This window comes from Tubulanus polymorphus, chromosome 2 (assembly GCF_964204645.1).
Source record: "Tubulanus polymorphus chromosome 2, tnTubPoly1.2, whole genome shotgun sequence".
Lineage (NCBI taxonomy): Eukaryota > Metazoa > Nemertea > Palaeonemertea > Tubulaniformes > Tubulanidae > Tubulanus > Tubulanus polymorphus.
Genome location: NC_134026.1, coordinates 20,917,603 through 20,944,112, shown reverse-complemented (window position 1 = coordinate 20,944,112; position 26,510 = coordinate 20,917,603). Strand labels below are relative to the sequence as shown.

Genomic DNA, 26,510 nt, shown 5'->3' with positions numbered 1-26,510 from the left:
AATGAGTTTACGCTTCTACTATTACTATAGCGGTATGCATCGGCGTCACCTTCGTTCGATGAACTACTAGCATTCTTCTTGGAGACACAGTAATTCAGGGCGGTTCCTGAATATAATGAAGTCAATTGACGTCAGGCTATGAGAGCATGATTGTTACAGTTTTTCTTAAAACGTCAGGCCAAGGTTTTGGATTTTTTTGTTGTACCCTGCGATAATGCAATCGTCAACAGCTAGGGCCGGGGTAGAATGAAGATATCTTGATCTTATATTAGTGATTTTTATTTCATTCCTGATATTTGAATTGAACATTGAACTAGCCTACCTATCATAGCCGGCCTGATGAATTAACACCTGCCTTAAGATTTGTGGTGATTTTTGAACCAAATTTGTGTGAAAATTGTTGAGTTCAACTCTCATCAACCTATGAATTCATTATAATCAAAAATATGTGAATAGCCTATTCTCGCCTAATTTCAGTTTCGGCTCGAATTGTTAAGAGTTCATAGCCGTCCTTGAAGTTTTGAAATCGGAATGGTTCAGTCCAAGGCCTTGGGTAACATAGAATCTGGCGCTAAAATCCTTAAATCATTGTCATGGTCCTTGAATGGCATTGGTCCTGCAGATCCAAGATACAAGTTCACCGTTTTACAGCTCTGCCTGGAAAATGTCGGTTTCAGGATTCCTGGCTTAAGCATGAAGATTATATATATATATAAGTCCTTGAAAGTCATTAAATGAGATTGGTCACGGCCTCGCTATAAACCCTGGAATTGGTTGCGCTGGCTTTTCCTTGTAACTATCGATTTCCCTTGACTGCATGTTCGAAGACCGCGTGTATTTACGAGTCGTATTTTCATTGATCGAATCGACGTGAAAATCATTTTTATCGCACCGAGCGATCATCGATAACGATGAGAATCATCGGCGCACGCGCAGCTGACTCGCGACGATTATCGATTATACGTGTATTTTCGTCGATCGGATCGGTTGCATTTTTCACCAAAATTCGATATTCAACTGTGCCTAGCCCTACGGCGATAATAAGAATATAACATCTCACGCGCATCAGTCATCGTCGTAAACAGCTCTCGATACAGTTGCGTTCGATATTTCCACAACAGTATACTGACCTTGGAAATGGCACTGATGAATGGGTGCTCGGTTTCAGCGCGGCGCGCGCACGTATTATACGATCTTTCATCGGCGGAGTCAGCCTTATATATAGATACCGATAAATGCCGCCGCAGCGCAGGTCGAAATCGATCTGACGTCGTTAGATACCGGTGGCAAAATCAGTAACCCGTGATCTATCGCGTAGTATAGTACCTGCCAGTCAGAATCTGAATAAACAATCTAGAACTGAGCTGCTAAACCGTTGTCGTTACTATTTTATGACGAGAAATACTGATTCGATTTGTTTGGTGGGTATGAAAGATGTTACTGACGAAAACTGTTGATTATTGATTAATTCGAACATTTCCTTTCATATTTCGATTACCTGTTATTGAAAAGATATTCGCTTTGTTATCGAAAGCGCTTTTCAAAGGTCGGTGCGCCCTGCTGGAATCAGATACAAAACATGAGCAGACCTAACTACCATTACTATTTGACAGAATGGTTACTAGTCTTTAAAGAGCTCGACTGCTCCCAGAATTATCAAAATACTCACGAAATCGGCATGATTTTTATGATTTTCAATCGAACTATTTATTTTCAATGTCAAATTGTGGTGAAATCTACCACAGTGGGAACTACCTGGGTAAACAGGTCCGCATGAGTGATAGGATCTGGATCCACCCCGTCATGTCTGTATCTGATTCAGAGAATGTTCCACCAACGGTTGTCTGGAAGCGCCCCCAAAGTTGAGGTCAATGTAATATCTCTTTGAGTTGAGGGGCGGTAGTTGTGCGCCCGTGTCACACCATCGCAGCAGATGGACAGTCTCAATCAAACTGAATTTTAGCAAAAAACTTATAGATCTGCGTGAAGTTGTACATGCAGAGGCTGATATCAGTAATTGCACCCTCATTGGAACAATCTAATAAATCGAATTATACCACGGAGAAAATGACCGACTTAACACATTTAGATATTCCTAGAAATCTTGGCGGCGGTAATAGACGAGGAAATCCACAGGATTCGGAATCGGGCGTTCGACTCGGGAAAGCGATGCGCCATTTGTGCGATCTCCCAAGCGGGACGGAAATTCTTGCCTCGAGTTTAAGTCTGGCTATAAACTTTTAATGGCATCAGAGACTGATGCTGATTTTTCGTACATATTTTGCTTGTGTATTAATTGAACACTGTACTGATTTTAAGCTCGGTGACTTAAAGTGGCTGTTATAAATGGTACTTGAATCTTTTTTCATGTCTTTATTAAGGAAAACCCGGTAATGTAAAAATGTATCTCCTCTCCTATATCAGTTATCATTGATATTATGTTGCAACAAGTCACGATTTTCTTTTTGTTTTCCGTACTCAAAATCCAATTCACTCTGAATTTTCTTAGCAGGATGTCGACCAACTGCAGCTGGTCTTGTCTGAATTTTGTTTGTTGTTTTCTTTTTTTAGAATCTATCTGAATGATTTCTTTTTTCTCTTTTGAAATTCATCTTATCGTACATGTGCTTTCAGTTTTTTTAAAAAGTTGGCCGTACACACGTCGGAACTGTTGACGCCAAAAACGTGCGCCTCTAGAAATTTTGGGCATAGTAGTCATTGCACATAGCAAAACCCTGGGCCCCGGTTTTATAGACTGGTATTACCTTTAACCGGGGGGTTAACTAACTTGAAAATGAATTTTAGTTAGCCTCCAGGTTAAAGTTAATACTAGTCTATAAAACCGTGCCCTGGATATTCAGAATATTTAGCTATTTGGGATTAGTTGCTCATTTATTGGTTAGGGTTAACCAGTGGATGAATACCATGGTGACAATTGAATTTGCATTGTTGCGATGGTATTTGTCCACCAGTTAACCCTAACCAACTTTTGAGCAACCAGCCTGTTTACCATTTCTGTGCAGAATGGACCACCAGATTAAAGTATATGTGTTTTGGCAATGCCAGTTCTACTTCAGTGTACGGTTGGCTTTTAGTGTTTCTCGATGACTCCTTTAAAGCGCATGATGCGTCAATATGTAGACCACTTTTATAGAGGAGTTCCTCACCTTCTTCCTCTTGTGCGTGTACTTGATTGTTGAAAGGTTTGCAACCGACAAAGTATTTTGGCCAATCTGCGTAGTTAAGGTCAGCGATGGCTAGTTTCCTTCGGATTGATGGGGTCTTCGAAACGATGTTTCGGGCTTAAAAGCGCGACGATAAAAACTGCTACATTAAACTGTTCGAAATGTTATACGAGTAAAATCTGGAATACGTTGGATACATTTAGAACTTGGATTAGAATCTGAATTGAGGTGGTGAAAGACTGCGTACCAATATTTCCGTTAGCAACGAAGTTATGTTTGGCTTTTGGATATCGTTCGAACTCAACGCTGACTGAAAATTGAAACCTTTTTACTTTCTACGTCCAAATTTTTTATAGTCATTTCACGGTCATATGGATGATTTAATCCTGTAATGGGAACCCAGGTATGGGCTGGATACTTTCATCAGGGTGGCCACTTATATTGCGAAAAGTCAGGGAATAGTCGGGGAATTTTTAAAAATTAGCTGATAGTCACGGAAATATATTGAGATTGCTAGATGGCACTTAAAATTAAATGGTTTCACTTAATGTCCTACGTATTTGACTGTGATGATTGATTGAATTCTAAGCAGATCAAGTCGGGGAAAACAACGTAGATCAGGGAAAAAGCGAGTCAAATAAAAGTTGCCACCCTGTTTGTCGCGTAATGGCCATGTCATCGATGAATACGGCAATGGCAGCCATCTTGATTTAAAGGTGGTGTACGCGGTTCGCCGAACGGCGTCGCGATTAATTCCATTTTTGCGGCGATAGTGAAAAAACCCTCATCTTTTCGTTCATTTGCGCGCCGCGATCACCGCGCGAGCGCATGCGCTCTTTCCCGCGCCCCGCTCCGTTCATGTGAGGACGGAAATGTTTGATAAGTTCTCCTCCATTGTTTGTACTTATCGTATATCGTGTCACTGTGTTACCGTGGCAACTAGAGTAGACGCAATTATCGCACTGTTTGGATTAACGTTTTGAAAATCATTTATATCGGAAATTAAGATCGTTGTCGTCGTGTGTACGTCGGGATTTTCTCGGCGCGAGGCGTGGTTCATCCAATTTCCCGCATTTCCGTAGATGATAGCGACATTCTTTGTACGCGGGCTCTCGTACTTTGGTTACTGCGCAAAAATGGATGATGAAATCTATCGTGTCGCGGCCGTCATAGGACCAGGGTGGCAAACGTGGAAATCAGGGAAATCGCGGAAAAGTCGGGGGAGAGATTTCCTATCTTTTAAAAAAGTCAGCGAAAAAAGCTAGGGCCAGTTGCTCAGAAGTTGGAGTTAACCAGAGTTAACCAGTGGATAGGTGACTTACTGACTGTAAAAAGTTCATTGTTACTACGGTATTTATGGGCTGGTTATCTTTGACCAACTTTTGAGCAACTGCCCCCTGAATATTGGGGAAATTTGATGAGATAGCTAGATGACACGTCACATCAGTTACCATGAAAAGCCAGACGCTAGTGGCTACCCTGAAGAATCCGAGCCATATTTTGTGTGAACTTTAACCACTCCCTTATAGCTCACGAAGACTTTCTTTTAAAACTGAGATGTTGAAACCATTACTAACGTACCTTTAAGTCTTTTGGTCAAGCTATGTAATAATCATAGCCTAACTCCACTAGGGCCTGTAGCCTTAGCCTCGGTGAAGTACGCGTACACAAAATAAACAACTGTATGAAAAAATACTCAATAATTTTTAGAAAAGTGAAATAAGACTTGTTAATCAAGGAAAGGTAAGCATCGTTGAAACTAATCGACCCGCGTTTGCGCTGAGCTGTTTGTTCATTAATTGTTTCTCAGCAGTTTTTTCGTGTCCGCCCTTGTTCGTTTTTGGAACAAACCCGAAACCCGCGACGTTCTGTTTATTGTTACTTTCACTACTAACTTATCGACGAGTACGCTTTAGTGATGCGAAACCGCGAATCCGTTCGCAATCCTGGTAAATTCTAATATTGCATCTCGCTCTCAATGCCTTTTGAGTTTTTGCGTGTCGATTACCAGTGCCATCTATTTAAGGTTTAATGATCATTAATGAATTTGCAATGTTCGTTAAGCGGTTGTAAGCTGTCGATTGATTTCAAAACGTTTTCTTCTCGCTGAAATACCGGGAGCCAGTTGCTCAAAAGTTGGTTAGAGATTACCAACGGATAAATACCATAGTAATAATGAGCTTTAATGGTCTCCATGTCGACTATCAACCGGTTAACTCTAACCAACTTTTGAGCAACTGGCCCAATTATCGTATATTATCAAATTGTCGATTTTGATATAATGTTTTTACTACTGTTCCCGATTATGATTCGGTATTGTCAACCGTTAAGCCACATGCCTTTTCCCGATAATTCCCCATTCCAAAGCTCGAATCCTGTTTTCCGGGCATTTTGTGCAATGACCGAGTTTTTTTTTAAATACATTCGTATATTATCAACATAACGATTATTTTACCTATATATTTGTACATGATTTCACTTCAGATACCTTCTGGCATATTTTGTACCGAGATGGTAAAACCCAATGAATCATGAATATAGTGCAAAATGTCTCATCATGAATGCTCAACATTTCTTTCGACCAACCGGGTTTGTCACGTTCAGCAGACCATTTCTGATTTCTATTTTGAATGGATAGGTTGAAATCGAAATCGTTTTTAAAAAAATGTTGTCTCAGACTTTTTATCAACCATCGAGTGACGTAAAGAAATGTTGAGTTGGTTTTTCATAGAGAAAATGTATGAGTTCGCAATAGGTGTGTGGATGGTAGTGGTGCATGAGTCAGTAACTCCCCTAATGTTCATCACCTCCCCAATTCCAAACTTCGATTTTACAATGTGTTCTTGTATTATTGAAGTTATGTTCAGTGAAGCGCACAAACTTTTTGATATCGTGTGCATGTCATGACAATCGCACTGTCGTCACCATGATCATGGTCACATGTTCATGATTTTGCGATTGTTCTTGTCGTCGTTATCTCGTCATTGTGATCTCGATTTATGCTTTTGATCGCAATGTCAGAATTGTGGCCTGACGATCATGGCGATCACAGTTACCTGATTCTGATCTGATGGTCACAGTGATCACCATGTCCTGGTTGTGATCTGATGATTATGGTGATCGCAGAATCCTGATTATGATCTGATGATCACATTGATCACCGTGTCCTGACTGTGATCCGATGACTATGGTAATTGCAGTATTCCGATTGCAACCATGGTGATTGTAGCATCATTATTATGATCTGATGGTCTTTTGGTGATCAGGGTGTCGTGATTACGATCTTATGATGATTGTGATCACAATGTCATGATTATGATCTGACGTTCATGGTAAACCACACGATCGTCAGTATTGAGCTTGCATGCACAATCGTGGCGTTCTGATCTTATTGATCACGATCACACGCACGATTGTGATCATGCTAGTTATGATTGTGATGTTCAAAGTATCCGTTATCGTGATGACCACACTTGCCTGATTCAAGATTTATTTACTGGCGACAGTTGGTTCACGCTCACATACGGTACACCTGGGAACTGATGTTACCCGGGTGTATAATTATCCCTGAGCTATCTCATTGTATTGCCTATTTAATTTAGCTGGATTTTATTTAAGTAAGGGGCTTGTCACATTTATGTAGTCGTTAATTAGGAAACAAATGGGTTGATAGTCTGGCTGTAGATAGTTACTAACGCATCTATCTGGTGTCTTATTATTACAATTCATCTATTAGGATGTTTCGTTTTGATTATCATCTTAACATTGGAATTTTTTCCAGGTTTCAGTTTGATTAAGAATTAAGCATTCGAAATATGTTAACTCTTTTATCGCGATTGCGTCAGTGCCCAATCGGGCAGTAACAGCCGATTGTGAAACAGCCTCAAAACGTCTCGATCAAAGAGATCGCAATTGAATACAGATCTTTGATTCGGTGTTTTAGATTGGACTTGGGATGGACCGAGTTCTCTGGGACAGGGATTCAAGCCTGTCAACCGGTTCATCGAATATGGACGCTTTGGCAAACGTCGGTGAAGATCGATAATGATCTCCAACATTTGAAAAAGAAACTGGCAGTTTAAGGGTTAATATACTACGCAATGCTGCTTCTCGTGTAGGAATTTCGAAGGGTATATCGAATTATTGACAGGGCATCTATTGGATGTTTCAAAAATGCGTAAAAGATTGGCCACTTCGATATCGCGAATGTTTGGCATAGAAAAAAAGGAATTTGACTAAAGTGTAAAGAAAAGGAGATATGAATCACTTTTCATCCGAAACATGGCTATATTTGGTAAGATATTGACGATGCAGGGCTGGACGAGACAGCAGCAGCAGCAGCGGCGGCGGCAGTGTGAAGACAGTTACTCGATTGATTTCTGATTCCGTCTGGCGTCTGTATCGACGGGACCAGAAAAAAACATATAAACGCGTGACCCGTAACCTTTACCGACGTGCGTGCAGTCAACTGGCTCACGCGGGGTAATCACGTACACACCAGCCTCGCCGATCCAAACAATCGCTCGCATGACGTGAACGCATTTTTTTCTTCGCTTTAGCCGTTAGAGACTCTCAATAGAAATCACTGACTGGCTTTTTCTATGTTGTTTCTGTGTATTTTATAGATGCATGAATGTTTAGTAGATACGTAGGCATCTGTGTCATTATGTTTGTCTCTTATACACACATATACACATGTGTGTGAAATGCCTTAAAGGCCGAGGAGTATGGATGCTAGTTAACCGGGTGGCAAACACTTGAGATCGGCCGTCCCACTAACTACAGTATCTTGTTTATAATGTTTAGAGTGAGCGAGGTTGGCTCATAACAGAAAAGCAGGTCACACACAGTTAAATTTGACAAATTCATAAAAGTTTTCATATCAAGTTCTAAACTAATTTTAAGTAATCTAGTCATAGTGGGAATGAAAATCTGATGCAAGCGATCTTTTTTTGTAGAGATAGGGCCAAGATTTAAGATTTTAGAGACATTTCAAATTTTTTGAAAATCATTAATTTTTATCCGATTTCCATGAAATTTGGACACAACATTGATGGTTGATAGCTAAACAAGTGTACGAAATTTCAGACTGATCCATTGACCATAGAAAAAGTTTTGATGTTGCCAAATTTTGGTACTATGAATGAGGCTATGTTTTGTTTATGTATACTGATGACTATAGGTATCAAATTACTGTTAATGTGCTCTCCGAGCTACACTAATTCACTGGATAACTCCTCCCTCTATGTCATTCAAAGATTCAAATTTTGAAGGAAATACCAACTAAAAAGCTTAATTTCTCGTGGAGGAGGGCCTAAAACACATTTTTGACTGCAGAAATGAATATATTACACATTAATACATATGTCTGACAAAAAGGAGGGTCCAAATCGGATAACTGACAGAGAAAATAGGAGATTTCCAGTTTCAACCGTTGGAGCTCTCCACTGCACTATTGCTTCATGGGTACTGCCATCTTTGACATTGATTGGGCTTTTATACTGCTCCTCGGCCTTTAATCATGTAGTACTAGATAAATGTAAGTTTATGACTGGTGGGTTCAAGCTGATAGTAATGTCCTATTGATGACTGTTGATTTATCGACCGAAAAGGAAAGTGTCGCCGTCGTGGTCGTTGGTCTCTCTCTCGTATTAACATTAAGATATCTCGAATTTTAGATAGAAAAAATGACACATCCGTTAGCTCTACGCACTCGCGCCATACCACATTAATACTACACCCAAGTGGATGCCATATATACCCCTAACCACCTGGCTGGATTTAGCTGATTGAGAAGACCATCAAAAGTCACCTCTTGAATTGGTTTAAACCCTTAATTCATTCTTAAATCGATTTCGAAATCAATCTCTGGATGAAGTTTCTGCGATGTGGGGGCATGGACGTATAGACAAGGGCAAACTCTAGTTTATACGTGGATATAGAGCAAACTCAGCAAACCCTAGTTTTCATGCGGATACTAGAACAAACTCTGTAAACCCTAGTTTATACATCCATGATCAGGGTTAAGTTATAGAACCTTCGATAATTTTCAACTCATTGTTTATAAAGAGGTTAACGACTAATGTCTACGAAGCCGGCCTCTGGTGGACATTGGTGCGTGGATGACAATATGCGTTCCTGTGATGGAATTCTAACTGTATATATACATATATACCGGGTAGCTCTATCCCCTCGGCTTAGACATCATCATCCATCATTTCAGTAATAACTCACCAATTCCAAGGTTTATCGACTGTCAATATATTTTCGATGTGATTAAGCGGGGGGGGGGGGGGGGGGGGGCGGCCGTATGTTCGCCGTGACGGAATACGAATATTCTCTCTGGTTATAGTATATCTATGCGCATGAGACATGACCTGTCAACGGATTGTACTTGGCAAGTTGCACATGTTACGCTAGAGAATGGTCTGTTATACCTGGCCTCCAGGGCACCGGCGGATATGTAACGTATTAGCCATAGTTTTTAATATTGAAATGTATGTACATATACGTTCCTCTGTCACAACGTCCACTCATACTGTTTACTCATACTCATACGCATTGGCATTTTTTCAATTACTTGGAGTACAGATTTTTTAAAGAAAGATAAATGTCAAGGTAAAGTGCACTTCAGGCGTGGAAGGGAACAGGAAAAAACATTCAGAAACTTTAAGTTTTCTGACTATTCAGCAGAAAACCCTATCGTTATTCTCTTTATTATTATTATTACGTAATTATTCTTGCACTGATTAATCTGCCATGATGGTAAATTGTGGCCTGTTCTTACCATTATGGATAGTTGGCTAAGCAGATCCGTACTCCAAGTTATTTTGAAAAAAGGCCTAGTTCTTTAAAAAAAAAGAACGCTTGAATTCCCGTATGAGTCGTTATCGATTTCGAATTTAAAAATGTTCCACGCGTCGACGAACGACTGCCCCGCGGTACTGTGCCTACTGTCTGCGATAAATTTCCTTAAATTGTCAACAAAATAATAGCCGTAATATGATATCATAAATGCGATAACACGAATCAATACATTCTTCGAATATAGTATGTTAAATGTCACGTTAAATCGACGCGAACTTGACGATGCATTTCTGTTTGATAACGTTCCGTTGGAAATGTTGCACTGGAGACGTATTTGTGACTTATGTTTTCTCCGGTTTGCGTGCGGGATATCGACGAATTCAAGTTCTGGAATTTCCCATTTGATGGCGCCAGTTGGAACTGGAAATTGGAACCTACAGCCACCACGTTTTAGTTTATTTGCAATAAAAATCTCTAGCTTTAAGTAAGGGTTATTTTACTTGCTATACACGTGTAATCTTTTAAATATGATGTCCTTATGATGCCTTACGGTATGATAAACCCTTATTTCAATGGCTACATATAGATTTCTTAATATTACCCAAAAAAACTCCAATTCAGCAAGAGATTTTTTATTGCTAATGAACTTAAATGTGGTCGGACTTAGGTTCGTTTATCCGGTTCTGACTGACACCATCAAACGAGAAAATTCAGAATTCAAATTTGTCGATATCCAGCAGTACTAATAACTGCATTGAATTTATAAGACTAACAATACATGTTTTTTTTTTCTTAATGAATTTGATGATAAAACAAAGTTTTTTTTATGGTGCATTGAAAGGTTTTTTCGATTTGTCTATTTTCTACGTTTATCTCATCAAAAGCTTTTTTTTTCCAAAAATTTCAGGATCCCAATCCCGACCATAAGGACTCTGTTACGGCTGTCATCGAAGTGTTCAAACAGGACTTGAAGACAAAAATTAATCCGAAGAACCTTAGATTCTACGTCGAGACATTCCTATAGTAAGTGCACATGATATATGGAGATGATTCCCATTGCAGGATGGCCGATGACAAGGCCAACCTGGAAAACCTTAAAAACTCCCCTCAAAAATCAAGAAAAAAGAAGAATTTGGTTTTCTATTAATCAGGCATTTCTTTTATCAGAGAAAAATTGAAAGATTGAAACATTTCTCCATTAACCTGTTGACATGTGTTTAATGTGGACAAATCTTGGAAAAACTCATTGAATTGGTCTAAGGGGGCAAATTGGCCACTCTCGCGTAATAGTTGTATCTTCAAGGATCAATGATCTTGAATGAAGAATTAAGGGTCTTAGGTTTAGGGTAAAAAAGGCTTTAGCTCTATAGCCATTCAGCCATCTTATCAATACGCGATATGGTATCTCCTGATAGTTGTAACCTCATGTTAACTAACTGGTGTGCCTACGCAATTAAGGACTGGTCTAGAATCCATCTGCACGGCAACCATGTTCACGTGATAATATTTGGTCATCAATTTGGATTACCAAGACCTGTGTTTACTATGAACCTACAGCGCTGGTCCTGATGTTATCTTGTCTGTTCTGCGATATCATTTTTTCTGCGAGTCCATTTTTTTGACAACGGTTAGTTCGAATGACGGAAATCTTAAAATTCCGTAAAGCATATAGCACCTTTTCTAAGTAAAGTGTGTAGACACTAATATATGAGTTCAAACAAGTCATGACATCCTGATGTTGGCGCTAACAGTAGCTGCCGATACATTTTGACCAATGTGACTTGTAATTTCACTCCAATTAGGTCCGATAGTTTCGTATTGAGTATGGCGTTGTGATATCTCTCTGCCGATGTTGGGCGCCATTATTGTGTAACGCGTTGTCGCAGCTCATTAATTAGTAGTAGGTGTTTAATTGCGCCGGTGGCACACGTCGCGGGAGGAGGGGTGGTTTTCACTCAATCTTTAACGAACCATCGTCATACGACACGTTTGTCCTGAAGTTGTTAATTAGCCGGCAGCATCAATAATTACGCTGTGAATGACGGGCTTATTCAGATCGCGCAAAGCTCCGATCGGTGGCGATGATTTTTTTTTAATAAGATTGATACGAAAAGAGGTGGTTTGTGTGATTTTGAGCTTATTTTCCTACAGCCTTTCAAACTTTCAATTACTTTTTGACTTTTTACTTGCAATAATTTTTTCCCCAATCTGCCGCCTTAGGCCTTTTATATAACGGTAAATAACGTTACTTTTAGCTCAAGGGAAGCAAACTCATTGATTAGACGATGTTGATAATTCTATTAATGAGGAGTGTTAAACAATGCAAATTGTTTTGAGCTATTTTGGAGACGAAAACCGACTAAAATCCAACCATTCTCACTTCAGTGTTGAGTTTTCAAAGTATATGTCGCCCTGGACCCGGTTCCCCAGTTGTGAGTTAGAGCTAACTTTTCAGTTAGAATTAGTCTATTCTCAATGTTTACATTCAGTTAAATCTTAACTCGAAACTGCGGAACTGGATTCTGTATTTTATTTTGTCCGCTTTTCGTTCAGATTTTCTACAAAAATGTCATCTGTATACGTTATATGCTGTGGTGACTAATGAGTTAATGCACATTGTCAGCTATTTCCTTCCTTATAGCCACAAAATAACATTACACGACCAGTTGCGTGTCCATATATCTGTGTCATCCTGTCTGGATTGATTATGTATCGCATATATATATATATATATATATATATATATATATATATATATATATATATATATATATATATATATATATATATATACGTATTAGTGGTGGGAACTCTCCTGTATTCATCCATTTAATCATCGAATAGCTTTTTTACATGTGATCATCATCTATTCATGCTATTAATTATACACGTTTTTAAAAAATTCTATTTACAGTCGTACCCCGCTTGTTAATCGCGCCGGTGATTTGAAGTAAGTATGAGAATCGGGAGAAAAACGCGGCAGTAGGGTACTGCGGAATTCGTACGTATATAGATCGTTGCTTAGTACTTTTTCGAAATTCGATGATATATTCATCTTGCGTAGTACCTGCTATGAATACATGAATAACAGTGCTTAGCGTGACGTAGTATATATATATTTATATATAGAAAAAAAAACAGAGCTGCCAACAGTTTGGTTTGAAGGGTACTCCAGTATGTTTGATGTCTACTGATGAAATACCGAGGGTTCCCTTATTTCGCTTGAGTACCTGGTCGATTTGAACGTTTTCTTACTCCCTTCTCCGCGTTGACAGCCTGAACTCTAAGCTTACCACTGTTCCTGATTTTCTGTATTTCGCCACCGCTGGTATTTTGTCGCGTGAAATACCGATTTGATGTTCAATGCGTAGAGAAATGTGAATGATGTTACCGAGGGGATAGCACTTTTCATTCAGAGTTTGGCAGCCCTGCAAACACTGTCATCGTACATGTTGATATATCCGTAATATAATATTATATATCCATAATAGTGACATTGGTTTTTTAATTGAGCACTGACGATAGACTGAACGATTGATTCTAATTATTGACCTCGTATGTTTAATTCGTTTATTATAGGTGTCGTATTTTGCTGATGACCGGCGCGAATTCATCCCATAATCACACGGTCTTTACGCTGTACAACGCATTGAACAATCAAATCGAGGACAGGAGTCGACTGGAAGTGGTGGAAATAGACGGCGTCGCCAACGTTCTTGCCGAAGCAGTAAGTGATTACGGTATATTCTCGGGTATCGGTTCAGGACCTTCGGTAATTCAAGTGTCACATTTTGTCCTGTAGTGTCCAATATGGCTTGAAATTGCCTATAATAGTGGCCTTGGGCCTAGTTTCACAATAAGGATTAACTCCTAAATTTGCTGAATGAAGAAGCTAAATAGATATGAGTTAATTTCTTTTGTGAAACTGGGCCCTTATCATCAAAATGGATATTGATGTTACATCGGTGTTTGTTGTTAACATTCCCTACATACTTCACAGAGTGTGCTGGTCTCACTAAGACTGAGATATGCAAATTCATTTTTAGGCCAGCCGTAGGCTGAGCCTATTACTATACAAATGGAGCGAATTTAAATGACATGGTTTCCACACAAAAGGCTCTTTTGCTTGCCAAGTGAGGGCATATTCGAACAAATCACGTATTTAAGCGTAATCCATTCTCGGAATCGTAGCGAGCAGAATTTTGAAATAGGGTCTCATAAAAATGTTTTCTGCATTTTTCACGAAAGTTAAATCGGGAAAATTTCAATTTTTATCAGCCAATCAGGAAGTTGTGTCTTCCCTGTGATTGGTTTATCTGAAAATATCAGCAGCTGTTCACGTGAATTATCGCGATTTCATTACTGGCGCTTTTGCGCATGACGTCATGTATCAACACGCGACAATACTTCCGCGTTCGCTACGTGTTCGCTGATTGGCCCATTTACTGGGAAATTCCACAGAAGCCTAATGTGGTTTGTTACAAGCGCTGTGATTGGCCCGACCCGATTCTGGCATGGCTTTAGCTTAGTGGGTTCGAATCCCTTGACGGGTGAAGATGATGGATCCTATCAATATCTATTGAAACAAATAAGTTTCCCGGTTGGGCAGCCACGGATATCTACCGGAAGTGTTCCGGTTCGATATTTCGAGGTTTCTTTGAATTTTGGAGTGATATTGAAATCCGGTAAATACCAGCGGTAGATTGTGAAAACCCATTGCATGATATTTGTATTACTTAATCAACGAAAAGCGTCGGGGCCGCGCCAGGAGTTTTCGTGATTCAAGTAGCGCAATAGCCTACTTCTTCGTGTTCGTCCACCTCAATTTTCACTCCGCCGATCTCTGACACGGCTCTGTCCCCGTCGGCGCTGTGATTGCACTTTCGTACCACCAAAATTTTTTATTTCTATATCAGGGAGGTCTGGAGAATAAAAAAGTCAAAATTTGGATATCACATAGGCCTGATTTCATCGAATAAGTCGACCATGGTCGTTACGTTTCCGTACTTATTACCACCTAAAACCGTCTGAACAATTTTGTCACAACCAACATTTCGTTTACAGAAATCAGGTGTTCACGTGAATCCGCGGTATTGTCTACTGTTTTACTTCCGGGTTTTATTTTAAGATTTAAAATTGTATTTCAAGATCGATTTCTATGAAATCTTTAGTTGATTTGGTGTTTGGGAGGAATTTTTATTTGCTCTACAGAAAATTCATCCTTGACAATTGCGCAAGGTTCGCGAAAAAAAGGTTTTACCAAATCGGGTGTATGACCTTGATATGCTAATTAGCCATGTGCCCGAATTGCAAATTCAATCAAATTTTATTCTGCCAAAAAATGTTAAATACAATTCGCTTTCCGAGAGTTAATGGTATGCTGCATGGAACAAAGTTGTTTTGAGATGGGTCTTGAAGCTATTGAGGTCGAGAGATAACCATCTAGATAGTTCGTGTTAGTTCCAAAGTTTTGAAGACGCTTCAAGGTAATGTCTTGATATTTGTTTTATACGTGTATCTACCCTAGACACATCTTCAGGCCAAAAACTGGCCCTGTCAGATTCAAGATGGCCGACTGGCAGCCATTGTTGTTCGCCAAAATCAGCACTTTTTACACATTTTTGAAGTTTTCGAGGGAAATTTTGAAGACACTTTTATCAATAACCTTGATCATTCGTATATATTTGTATCCCCCGAGGGCCCATCGGCATGAGAAAAATTGAGTCGATCGGACTCAAGATGGCCGTACTGTGACCTTTTTTGTTCCCAAAAATGTCAATTTTGGCCTGAATTCTGAGTACTGTAGCTTTCTAATGGTGCGCCATGTTTCATTGCAATTTGTAATGGGTATTCTTTGGAAAGGGATCTTTTATATCCGAGAGGGTATTTTTGACCAGGCAATTATGACGCACTTGGCAGCCATCTTGGGGTCATCAGTACTCATTCGTAGGTGGAAAAAAAGTTTTCCCACATCATAATTGATACTTAAGCATATTTTGCTACTATAATCAATTGGAAAGTTGTAGCTCATGACATGTTCTATGATCGAGGTGAGTTTCAAGCTCATTGGTTTTTTTATGGCCACCAGGGGGCGTTGAACAATACAATAACTTAGTATTTCTATATTACATTCGTTCCTGCTGTCTGTGTTAACACACGATTTTACTATGTAAATGATATTGAGCAGGGAGTGTATATGGATAAATATAACCCACAGATTACATCATTTATAAAAAGCAAATCTGACAGGCTGGCCATTGTGCCCCTTGGGGCTCTTGTTGATGAATATTTCTAGGATTGCAAGACGATGAAAAATTTTTTTTTTCTAGTTAATTAGATAACTAAGTAATTTTGAAGGGTTTTCAACAAGCTTTGATCTATCGCCTTGTTATTTGATTCACACAAATGTTTCTACCCTAAACACATCTGCAGGCATAATATTGACCCTGTTGTTGTTTGCCAAAGTGTGATGAAATTGCTAGAAAGCTGGTCTGATTAACTATTCGATCTTTGTTTTTCAGCCGGACAAGTTTGCAGTTAGTTTCCAGTACTTCTTACAAGGAATAGGAAAGAGTAAGTGCAGACTTTTGAGGCGAGAGGGTAGTTTTAATCTTGCGGGCTAGCTAGCATTGCTAACCGGAAGAGGGTTTTACTTCCGCTGCCTGCTCAATCTAATTTCAAAATCTTGCGCGGCTCGCAGAGCGTCGTCATGTCAGCCTAATGTCTATTTCATATACGTTTTATACATGCATTTATATTACCGTTTATCTGTATACATTTGTAGATAGTTTTTGCCTGTTGCACTTGAAAACATTTTCCGCCTTGTACATTTTTACATGCAAAGCATACACATGTAGTAAATGTACGGGTACATGTATTGTCTATTATGAATTGTGGGGGGGGGGAATTTTTGTCATAAGCAACTCGATCAACCAAAACATTGACACACGAGCCGCAATCACGCGGAGACGATTTTGCATGGATCTGGCCCGTGCCTAATTAGAGAGCGCGCTTATGCGCAAACCACTCACTCGATACTAAACAACGCTTAAACAAAGCGAAGCGGATGCCTTCTGAAACATGTAGCAATTAGCACGCAATAATTTGACCCATGTTAAGATTTGGCTCGGGCCTGGTCTGATGTTTTGATCGTGCCTAGCACACCGAGGCCAAAAGTGTTGTGTGATCGCGGCCATATAGAACAGTCGATTTCATTGCATATACATGTACTTCATGATTTACTACCGACGTACATCATTGATTTTACTCGATTACCACCGCATTTTGAAAAGCCGATCATGCGATTAATTGCGTTTGTCTGTTCGATGAAGATGACAGTTTCGAAGAAACGCCCTAATGAAATGACAACGGCTTCGCAGGCCTGTAATGCGATTATTCGCTTCATCCTACCGAGACCTTTATGAAACTGGTCGAATTTTGAACCGGTCTCGTCGTTGGAATCTATCCTCGAAATTTTGGACACCGTCGGTGTTTGCGCAATTATGAGCATCGTTCGTACGCACGTTTTATTCTCCGGACTTGGTTTCATGAAAAAATTCAACCTCAGTTTTGCTATCGGTCACTTTGCTGCGTTTTTTTGCGAAAAGCTTAACAATCGAATTTGAAGTGTTTTCAAGTTGACCGGTTAACTTTAATCGTATTTAGACTAGAGTTTGATTGTCGTATATTTTAATGATTGATGTACCGTACCTGACGCACATTATTTTGCCCCGCTTCCCACTGTTACATATATGATGTATGATTTTGTGATTTATTTCTACCGGCGAAATGATTGACTTAAATTTTTTTTCCGAAACATTGATTTTCCATGCCTCTCCGTCTTTTCAGTTTCAGGCCAAGGACTCCAGCATTGAATATACTCCAAATTAAGTAGTTAACTATGATCAGTAACGCGAACTTTAGATCGTATTAGAGTAATAATAAGTATAGATATATTTATGTGGATACATGCGTATATAGTTCGATGCATGATGATTAAAGGACTGGTTTAGAATTATTAGGCATACGTCATATGGCTAAAAACAATTCATAAACGATATACAATCCATGAAAAAAAGATTGGAGACTTCAAACTTTACGCAATAGGGAACATGCAACGCTAGTGTAGCTGTGCCACCAGGTGGCATGAGTTCATAGTCTGGTTAACGTCGTCTAGATTAAGTTCATTTTCAATCGATTTTTTGCTGGATATAATAGGCTTTTGATTTCAAGAAATTGTCATGCGAGTACCAAAAAGATTAGGCTTGTTTGGTTGATAAAGTTTTCCATTTGAATTACCAAAGGGAACATGCATATCTTGAATAGAATGAAATGTATGAAAAAACGACCGGCGGTAGAATGCTAGCGCAACCTGGTGCATCGTCTCTCGCGACAGGTGGAATCGTTAATTGCCACAGTAGCGTTGCCGGTTCCTTATTGCTCATGAAAGTATGATGATATATATTTATAGCGTTAGGGTCTAGGTTGTCCTGCTCCAAGAATAAATTGATTTGATTAATTAAGTTTACGAATAATATAATATATGTTTCAAAAGATATAGTTTCCGAGAAACTAGAAATATGATAGCGGTAGTAGGAATTGTAGGAAAACACTTCGATTACGACGTAAGTAGTAGTTTAAAAAAAATAATAGTACTATGATGAAATGTTTTAGAAAGTTAATGATTTATTTGAGCTAGAATAGTGGTTTAAAATGTTTGTGTGATTAAATTACAAGTATTTGGAAAGTACACGATTCATTCTAAAATATTTTTGTCGGTTTTAACATTAATGCGTTAGATGATCTAAATCGATTAATTTGAGTAAGTTCTATCAATACATATATATCTGTAATATTGATTAACCTAATTAATTCTTCTTGAGAAAAAAGATTGTTAACGAATGTCCGAAACGTGGTTTGTCTGCGCTAGCTATGCAAATATATGCAACAATCAGTTTGGAATATTTAGCGTTTATTGTTTAGTTCGCTTTTGTTTTCTCGTCGAAATGATTTTTACTCGAAGGTATGCTGGCAGATCGGCGTAAATTCTGGGTTGTTCCTACTGCATTTTGGATAGATAGATAGATAGATAGAAAGTAAGACTTAGGATTAAGCAATTTAAGTTAGACCTTGCATCAGTTAGATACCAGTAGTAATCCAGTGGTTGTAACTGCCTGATTGGTATTTCCTTTATTATCGCTGACCCAATCCACAATCATTGGTTCGTAAGACATCTCAGACTTGCAACGTTAGTCTGATGTAACCTAAAGCATTGTTAGATTAAGCTGAGATGTCTGTGGCTAAGCTAAGAGACGATAAAGAAGCCTTTGCCAGCCTCGTGCTGTACGGTCATAATCAGATTTAAGGAAAAACTTTACGCGAGATGGATTTATTGCCGTTGTTGCTGATTGTTGCGTTTACTCGAAATTCCGGATCAACCGCTAACTCTGACTAACTATTATGATAAGTAGAATTCATGCATTCAGCTTGCTATAGGAAATCCGCAATTGCATTCGCTTACAGCCTTCGCTTATAGCACCGTACACTATCTTTTGCTTGGTCACTTCTGGCTCGGGGAAATGGGCAAATGGATGTGATAATGAAATGTTGACTGGTACTCACGTGAGACTTTCATTCTATAAACCAACTTCTTAGATGTCACTGGAAGGACCCTTCTATGAAAAATAGCTGCCTCCTCACTCTCCCTATGATGTCATCAACTAGTGATTGGATCTGTTCATGACCATGTTCTCGATCGAATTACTAGTACTAGTAGGTGGCTTGGTAATGGTGATGTGATAGAGGAATCTTAGATAGCCTAGGAGGCCACTATTTTTTATGGAAAGGTCTATATTCAATTTTCCTAGATGTTATATGTTGGTTATGATATAGTGTCACTACATTACCAGCCAGCAATGAGATGGTTTTATGGTAATATGCATAATACCAATGATAATAATAATAATAATGATAGTAATAATGATTTTATATTCATATGAAGTCAATTATGACTAACGTAAAGATAATGTGAATATATTTAATAAACAAATAGTTATGATAAATAAATGTAAATGTACATGGTACTGGTATGTATTTGTCACAGTTTGGTGATGGGCTGTGAATTCCTCCTGATTGATGAGTGAGGCTCGAATCTCGAGTATATCGAAAAGTGTCTATGAAAATGTTGTGAATGTGATACTTATCCTATATCTTAAGTTAATTGTACAGAATATTTATCGTATCATTAATCCGGATGCTATGCACTACGCAAACACCCTCCCTCCGCTGTCAGATTTGAAAAAACAGAAAAATCGAAACACCCTCCCATTCTAAAAGAATGTCACAATGTCATTTCGCTAGTATTCGCAGGTGGACTGTAGCACTGGATTAAATCACGCGAGTCGGCATCAGTGTAGTGCTTCCAGTTTTGTTCCTTTTCAAACGATACATGATCGAATGAAAAACGTTTTTATTCGAGACTTACTAGTGTGTCGGTCCTTCCTATCTTCATCGGGGTTTGTTGGTAAAACGGTGATCGGAAAAGAAATCTACAAAGGGTATATGTATATTCTATCCGGAGTGTTTGAACCCTAATAAGTTGTCGTTACTTTATTATTTTACTCTTTAGTGGGCTTTGATCATAGAAACCTAGTGACTTTCGTTCTGAGTAAAATCTAAGTAACAACAACTCTGTGCGGATTTGGGTCTGAGTACTTGAGAGGCAGTTTGCACAATTTACGGAATGTGATCAAATTGAACAGCCTTATACAGGTCGGAGAAACAAAAAGCGAAATTCCGTAAATTTAGTAACAAGGACGAGCAGTCTTCTGGAATTATCGTTCAATGTGTAAACTGTGCATATCTGCTTTGAACCACAAATGAATAGATATGCTTTCATGTTACAGCGAAACCTCGTTATTATGAACTCGCGTATCACATCTGAAAAAACTTTGACCCAAATGCTAAAACTTTTCATGGATATGATAAGGAAGTTCACTGTAATGAGGTCCAACACAATACCAAGAAGTAGCATCTTTCAATGACTGGGATTGCACCCAGAATTGCGGAAGTGGGTTCTTATGGCTTTGAAAGGCAGGCTTTCGTACCCAGACCCAGTTTTCATGATGCCATCAGTTTAGGATCCCGTCGAGGGAGGAGGGGAAGTGCGGTGAAAATAGTTACCCATAAATAAAACGGTAAAACCGATTGTGATAGTATTTTTTTGTAAATTTTTCAGTGGGTCACGTATCGATGACCAATGTCACCAGAAAGAGCTCGGTCGGTCAGCGTGGACGCAGCATGTCGATGGAAGAAGCCGATCTTCCGCGCGGCGCAGATTCGCTCTGTTCGATGGCCGCTAGGAAATCGTCGTTTAGCACGAATCCTCCGTCTTAAGAACGCTACGAGTTGCCGCATCACTGCGCCGAAGCATGACTGACTTCGCGCGCCGGATACCTGAAGAGTTGAATTTGTTTGCGATGTTTGTTTATATCATATGAAATAGAATATTAACGAACTATCATTTTCTTCTTACTTGCACATATTAATAATTACTTATTATAAAATATCTTTAATTTTTCTAAATCGATAAAAAAAATACATATTGTCATTATTATTATTAATATTATTATTATCTTTTCGATGAACTTGATTAATTCGAACTGGTTTCCACTTTTAATCGATAATAATAATAATAATATGATTATAGTAGAAATAATGTTGATGATACCTCAGTAATTGTATGTACATGTACGTAGGCGTCAGTTTCATATGTTAGATATTTAGAGTGTTTTACTTACCTTGGTTTGATTCGTATTTTTTACAAACGATTGAAACGATAAATGGAAGTTTTGTCTGTCGGATTTTCGACATGAGCACAAATTTTCGACGAAAAATTTGTGCCATATAACTTTGGTATATGCCTAAAAGAAACAGAGTTTTAAAAATTCATTCCTAAATGAAAATACAAAGTCTACCAATTTTTGATGGATATATTATTAGACGAATATGAATTGTTATTACATAAACAACGAGCGTGCATTCTCTCTCTTTAACTTAAAAGAAAACTACGCACGGAAAAAGCATGCAGCAGAGTGTATTTTGTAAGGTTTCCAAGATACATGAACAAAACAGTTTATTTCAAGCGTTGTTATCAACAACAAACGAAAAATTAACCAGGCAACAAATATTGTCGTATGATTTACTCAATGTGTAGACTATTCGCCAACTAGTCATCTGTGGTTCCATTAAAGATAATAACAGATATCGATCATCTCTCTGCATCCGTCAGCGCTCTGCACATACTAACGTATGAAAAATATATTATATGTTAAGATCATCAGGGAGTGTGTGGTGTTGATCATTAAACATTCCCCTGTTGTTTGGCTTTATCTCTTCCTATCTCGATGCCGATAAACAACTATAGAACATGTAAATAGTTTTTCGAAATAAGAGTGAAGGAAGACGAAAGCGAGCTCGTAGCCAGGGTATTCCTACTTTAAAATCCGTGGGTCGTAAGCCGGGGTTTTTGGTACGTTCTAGATAGATATAGTTCATGTAGCACCAAAGGCATGTACCAAAACATAATCATTATCGCAAATGACTTTGCTTTGTTAAAACCTTACGTTTTTGTATAGATATTATCCACCCCTATCCCCTGGCTACGGGCCTAGACAAGTCGTCGTAGATGACGATACATAAACTAATAAGAGGTCAATGTTAGTAATGTAGCCTGAATCAAGCGATTAATTTATTGCACGCATCTGTTAAACGTTATTTCTCTCGTGTCTATATACATAGCAGCTATTCGTAATTATAACGTCACATATGGAACTCCGATGACGAAATTTCTATCGTAATATCATCATAATTAAGCGATTGATCCGAATTCAGTTTACGGGACTTTCCACGCATTCTCTGTATAGTAATAGTAGTTGAAAAACGACTTCTGATGTTATTATTGGTATATAAGTAACGACGTCATTCGTTTTCAGGTAGTTAGTCATCTTCCACGCGTGCAAATTCCCGAACGGCGGTGTTAACGTCGGGATTTGTTTAGTTAGGCGCTTCAGACAAAAATATTAGAGCAATAAGGGAGAGAGAATAGTGTTTTTCTGATCATTTGAATGTTGTAATTTTTCATATCGTATGTGGTTAGTCTCCGACATAACCGACTAAAGTCTCTCGATTGTTACGTGTAATCGAAACCAAATACCAAACGATCGTTATATGTGTATATCTGCATACGCCTCGGTATTCGAAAAAGATGTCCGCACCTGCAGACTGTGTAAAACATTGCAAAATCAATGTTTATGCATATGATAAAGACATAGTGTCTCATTTGTGTATTGAGGGGTTGTCCATTTCTTAGTACACGCGTTTGTTTCAAGAGGATGAAGTATCGGTTGCTTTGATGTATGTGATATCTAAAAATAGGCAAACAGCTATTTTGGATTTCCGAAATAGAAAATGGATAGCCCCTGGCAACACAAATCTGGTTGATATTTGCTCTGACGCCAGGCTGCTTGTGTGTTTTAGCCCTGGCCGCGTGATCGACCCCTCGCAAATACGATAATCTGATCTCTTTACGACTAATCAGTGGTATGTTTTACGTACTTTTCGTGCCTTTTTCTCTTTCGCGGCGAAAAATTCCAGTGTACATGTTCACCGAATACTACACCTGTATTGCATGTTTATCTGGATAAACTCAGGGTAGACGTGATAACTTAAACTTTTTCGATGTAATATTGTATCCCTCTCTCTGGTCACACGTAGTAGGTTGTCTTAATTTCGTCGCTTCAGTCCCCAATATCTGTGCCATATGCATGTACGTGCTCGTGATGAAAATCATTTCTTGTCGAATCTATCTCGGTATATCTCAGATGCAGTGGCTCGTTTTTACTCGATGCATCTCAATTCCAGCAAAAAAAGTTACAAACTAGTTTTTATTGTCGTTAAACGATAGGTTTTCAATATTGGAAATTATGTTTTTGTCCAGTGGTTCTATTTATTCACTCTAAAATCAGTCTCGTAATGTGAAAGTAAAATCCTTCTTCGGTGCCATAACTGTCTTTTAATAGATACGAAATAGATTTAAAAATCCAATAAATTATTAATATGTTTGTGTTCTGCGCAGAAAGAACATCGGTGGATGTATGATTTTTTTTGGACGATTCATGCGTAGTCTTTGACAAATTGCGCATGTTTCCGTTCATTTCACTTTTCGTAACCAACTTGATGGGAAAAACCATATTTAAATGTGCGTACAATGTATATATGATTATATTTTGGTGCAATCAAAAACTAGACACCATTGAACCATTACAGTCGCTAATACCTGTACTGCTTGCACGCGCGTTCACATGGAAAGAAATCTATTTTTCGCCGAATCTGTCTCAGCAACGCGCGGCTCAATTTTAATCGAAGCGTCTAAATTTGAGGGAAACAAAGTTCAGAACTTGTTTCTGTTATCGAAAGAAATTGAAATAAAATTGAAAATTATATATTTTTTGTCCAGTGGTTCTATTTGTTCACTCTAAATCGGTCTCTAAACGTGAAAGTAAAATCCTTCGGTGCCATTTTTTTAATCGATATAAAAAAGATATAAAACCTAATGATTTTTTAGAATGTTTATGTTCTGCATAGAAAGAACATCCATTGATGTATAATTTTTTTAAATGATTCATGTGTGGTTTTTAGCGAATGGGGAAAGCCTTATGTGAACGTATGATGTACGATGTAATATAATGTAGTTATATTTCGGTGTATACAAAAACTAGGCACCATTCAACCGAACATGATGTAAGGATATTTCCGAGAATTGAATATGGTCCTGAATATGGTTCCTGTGCCGTGTATAATTTGTTAGAATAATTTCAATTAATGATTACTATCGAATTAAAGAAAATACAATAGAACTCACTTCATTCGGATGAATAGGGCCTGCCCAGATTTCTCCGAATTAAGTAAAATCTGAATTATGAATAATTAGTTTACGTCATGGTTCCAAGCGAAATGGACTAAATTTTTCATCTGAATTAACTGAAAATCCGGATTGAAAAATCTGAATTAAGCGAGTTCTACTGTATCAGTGATCGTTGACTCTACAGAAGTCTGCAAGGAGTTTCAGATGGAATTTCGCATGAATGTAAATTTGAAATTTTGTTGAAATAAGATGGCACTGCAGCCATGCATACATTTCCAATGATTCTTACGACTACTGCAGAGTTGACCTCCTAGTACTCTTTATGTATACATGTAGAATTCACCTTATGTTCTCTCTTTTTGTCATTTTAAACAATTCGTTTGTTGTTGATCTAACGGTATTTTCCCCCTATTAAAGAAATTTCGAGCCCTTCATATAGAGTTTGTAAGTAAACTAGCGCACCTATTGAGCTATTAAATCAATTGATGACTCGATAAGTTCGGCAAAAACAATATTCCAGCTCAGAAAATTGTATCTATCCTATCGGACCTGTATTATTAGTTTATAAGTCTAGCTGTTTATATTTGTGGCCATTACGCTGTTCTACCGGTGCACAATAAGTGTATTTAGGGAATCGGTGTTTTGCATTACCAATTTTATGCAATGATTGTGTACGTTTTCAGTAGACAAATGATGTCGAACACAAATCAACACAGGCACTTCAGTGTGTGTGTGTATACCCATGTGTTAAACAAATTCATTTATTATTGTCCAATGGAAAGTTATGTTTATTCAAAGTTTTTCTAAGCGTTGGTTGATTAGCTAAAATAATGGATTGAGGGAGTCTCTATAATCGAAAGAATGTATAAAATATGCATCGCTATTTCATTAATAAAATTGGAATACATTGTAGGATAAAATATCTACGAGAATTTTTTTTTTCTTGGTTTTCATCAAATTGGTAGAATTTCAAGTATTCCTGTGCAGACGACACCAAACATAAGTATACGGAGTGATCAATCTGTTGCCAAAACCTCATCCTCCCTCAGCAGTGATTCGAACCTGATGGCATCGCTACACTCGGCCACGGTGCGAAACCCTGCCACACTGGACGTATATGCGCAGGTTAGCTGCGCGAAAACTTGCAGCACCAATCAGATTGCTCATATAATCGCCAAGTAATTTCACGGAGGAACTATAAATGAAAAACGTGCGCCAAAACAAAACAGGATTTCTGATTGGCTAATAATGACACCATATAAGCTGCACGCTCAGGCTTTTGTTGCAGGTTAGGGTTTCGTATCATAGCAAGTTTTGATGCTATCTGGTTCAAATCCTTGCCGGTGAGAGGATGCCCAAACCCCATCCCATACACTTAATCAGGCTTAACATAACCTCGCTCCAGACATGGACTGCAAGCACCAGACATTAGACATTACCAGGCGATAATTAAAAACAAGTGCTGATCGTCTTGACGACAGAGGTATTTAGACTACAGATTGATACCTGCATAAGCAGAATAGGGATATCTGTTCTTAAAGCACTGATGAATCTATTTCAGCAAAAAACCCTCATTGAACTGAAATGTTTACAAG

At 38.4% G+C, this 26,510-nt stretch overlaps 1 protein-coding gene across 4 annotated transcripts in view; it reads left to right on the top strand.

Moving 5' to 3' along the window:
• The window catches only part of LOC141900561 (uncharacterized protein ZK1073.1-like), a 37,645-nt gene extending 11,810 nt beyond the window's left edge, over positions 1-25,835 (top strand). For 2 of the 4 annotated variants that reach the window (XM_074787511.1, XM_074787510.1), the window contains 6 exons: positions 5,670-5,699; positions 10,900-11,015; positions 12,907-12,942; positions 13,572-13,719; positions 16,514-16,565; positions 21,229-25,835. In XM_074787511.1, coding sequence (XP_074643612.1) covers positions 5,670-5,699; positions 10,900-11,015; positions 12,907-12,942; positions 13,572-13,719; positions 16,514-16,565; positions 21,229-21,386 — 540 coding nt within the window. In that variant the 3' untranslated portion in view covers positions 21,387-25,835. Of the gene's footprint in view, positions 1-5,669; positions 5,700-10,899; positions 11,016-12,906; positions 12,943-13,571; positions 13,720-16,513; positions 16,566-17,840; positions 18,594-21,228 lie in introns of those variants that run through there. The other 2 variants (XM_074787514.1, XM_074787513.1) reach the window with 2 other exon arrangements.
• Positions 25,836-26,510: the final 675 nt, after the last annotated feature.